This window comes from Humulus lupulus, chromosome 8 (assembly GCF_963169125.1).
Source record: "Humulus lupulus chromosome 8, drHumLupu1.1, whole genome shotgun sequence".
Taxonomy (NCBI): domain Eukaryota; kingdom Viridiplantae; phylum Streptophyta; class Magnoliopsida; order Rosales; family Cannabaceae; genus Humulus; species Humulus lupulus.
Genome location: NC_084800.1, coordinates 157,304,245 through 157,306,813, shown reverse-complemented (window position 1 = coordinate 157,306,813; position 2,569 = coordinate 157,304,245). Strand labels below are relative to the sequence as shown.

Below are 2,569 nucleotides of genomic sequence, written 5' to 3'. Positions count from 1 at the left end.
ACAAGGAGCAACCATCACTGCTGATCCCAGAGATCCCTTTTTCTCATGTCATCCCAAACAATCCATCGACCCCACCTCAAAACATGGGTTGAGTAAAGTCCAAAGCCCAGAAAAAGAAACCGTCCACTCCTCCTTCAAATCAGCCTGCTCCTCGGGCTGATTTTCCTTCGACCAGCGGTCGAGAAGAAAATACCCCTGACCCAGAAATCCAACACCAAGCGCCACTTCGAAACGTCATTCAACCAGATGTTGAATGGTACCTTGCTCCTCCTAGCACAATCACTGCTAGGATGGTAAATAATTTCCTCAGAAAGTATGGACTTTCTAGGGTTACTTTATTCCTTCCCACCACCGATCAATGGGCAAACCTGCCTGGTGGCGCCTTTAGCGCCTGGTCTAGGTATCATATTGAGGCAGGAGCAATCCTGCCCCTCCATCCTTTCTTCCAAGGAGTGCCCAACTATTTCAGGGTCGCTTCTTTCCAAATAACCCCTAATGGGTATAGAATGCTTTCTGCACTCTATATCCTTTACAGTCATAAGAAGTGGCCTATTCCTACGCCACATGAGGCCAACTACCTGTTCGACCTTAAATCCAACCCCAACCAAGAAAATACTAGGTTTTTTCATCTTTGCCACCAGGAAATGACCCGCACCTTCCTGAGTGGGACTACCTACAAGTCTAATGTAGGAAAGTACTACCTGGAGTACTTTTTAACTACTGACTTGGTCGCCAACAACTTAGCCTTCACCCAAGGAGGTAACCCCTTTGTTCTCATGGTCATTTATTTTCCTTTATTTTATCTGCGTTTTCCTTAGAAATTTAGCTTTCTTCAGGTCCATGGCTGTGACCAGCTCTTACTCCAGAGATGGAGCTTTGAGCAGCCCTACTGCCCAGCATGTTTGATGTAGAGAAGAGCGTCAAACATCTGGCCACTGAGGCCAACTTGAGTTGGTTAGGCTTCTGGCACCTCACCAGGATGTGAGGGAGTCAACGGCGGGGAGTGCCACTGGCGAGGAAATTCCCGAGTAGCACCCAGATGTGTCACAACCTCAAAGGATGAGACCAACTGGTGTGACAATCAGGGAACCTTCCAGCATCCCACGAGCGGCCGTGCCCCCTCCCCCTCAGGGAAAGGGAAAAAAGAAAGCTTCTGAACCCCTTGCACCTATCGACGAGTCTTCAGATGAGAACGGTACTGATCTCTCGCTCTTAGATAGTTTGCCAATTCCCTGTCACTTATTTGACGGGGATGGCAACTTTTAGTGCACTCCCACTTTAGATTCAGACTTCTTCATGTCAGAGAGTGAGTGTAACACTAGTAGAGTATATAATGTAGCGACCACTAATGATCGCTCGGGTATTTTACATGCAATTTTCTTTGTTTCCTTTTCTGACATAGCACACTCATTTATTTATACTGTCTAAATATTCGTATACTTGCCTTTTTGCAGAAATGGCATCCGAAGACATGTTCGATATGTACAATGCACCCGAAGCTCCTGCGAGCAAGAAGAAGGCGAGTAGGCAGCATCACGGGGAATGCAGCAAAGCACCTCTGGCCAAGAAAACCCGCACTGTGGACCCTCCAATAGCTGGACCTTCAACAAATACAACACCACCTCCTTCTCCCCTCGAGCAGCAGACTTTGCCTGCACTAGTTGGGTCGACCCCTTCCCCACCGGCTCCAGCTTACCAGACTCAGCCAACTGCCCCTGCTCCAATAGGGAATGACTTATCAAGCCGCACTCTAAGATCAGCCAAGGACAGGATGGCAAGGATCCTGAGGCATGAGCACTGCCGAGAAGCCATGGCTGGGACAGAGTCGATGGACGTCGACCAGATTTTAAACCGCGCACTATACGAGATCGCCAGTGTAAGTTGTTTTTTTCCTGTTGAGACTCAATCCTTTTATCTATTACAATCATTTTAACTTTTGTTCTAATCGCAGGCAATGCTGACCGTTACTGCAGGCCGGCTCCGCTCAGGAGTCATCATCAAGCAATCCAAGGCGTCCGAGTAACAGCACATTGACGAGCTCAAGGCTGTCGAAGTGAAGCTGCCGAGCAGCTTGAGGTGGCTCAGAAGGCAAACGTGGCATTGCTCGAGGAGAAAAATACGCTGGCTGAGGAGGTGAAGGGAAAGCAGACTGACTTGGACAAAGCCATTGAAGCCAAGGAGAAGTACAAAGAGTCTCACATCATCAATTACTGCGAAGCAAAAAAACTTGAGGCGGACTTGATTGTGAGCAGGCAAGAGGTTGAAAAGTTGGAGGCTCGGATCGACGAACTTGAAAAAGCCAACGCCAGCAATCTGGAGAGGTACAAGAGTGCCACATCCAAGTGTTTCTATGATTTCTAGAAACACAACCAGGGGGCCAATTTCAGCTATCTCCCTAAGCGCATGAGGCAAACTGAGATAGCCTGATGCGTTGCTCGTTTGGCGGAAGAAGAAAAAGCGAAGACCCTGGCCTCGCCCGAAATCTCCTTGGCCACTGGCGTTGAAGGCGTGGAGGATGAAGCCGATGCTGCAGCCGACCAAGAAAATCCACAGGATCCTGCTGCCTTAT

At 48.7% G+C, this 2,569-nt stretch overlaps 1 protein-coding gene across 1 annotated transcript; it reads left to right on the top strand.

Annotated features, from left to right (window-relative positions):
- Positions 1 to 1,059: 1,059 nt before the first annotated feature.
- On the top strand, positions 1,060 to 2,361 carry LOC133796196 (uncharacterized). Its single transcript, XM_062233676.1, has 3 exons — positions 1,060 to 1,195; positions 1,455 to 1,876; positions 2,071 to 2,361. Exons 1-3 carry the CDS (start codon positions 1,060 to 1,062, stop codon positions 2,359 to 2,361), a joined length of 849 nt encoding a protein of 282 aa, XP_062089660.1.
- Positions 2,362 to 2,569: the final 208 nt, after the last annotated feature.

Coding starts and splice junctions, on each gene's coding strand:
- LOC133796196 (XM_062233676.1), top strand. CDS start 1,060: ATGAGACCAACTGGTGTGACAATCAGGGAACCTTCCAGCATCCCACGA. Junction 1,196..1,454: donor CGAGTCTTCAGATGAGAACG/GTACTGATCTCT, acceptor GCCTTTTTGCAG/AAATGGCATCCGAAGACATG. Junction 1,877..2,070: donor CACTATACGAGATCGCCAGT/GTAAGTTGTTTT, acceptor GCTGCCGAGCAG/CTTGAGGTGGCTCAGAAGGC.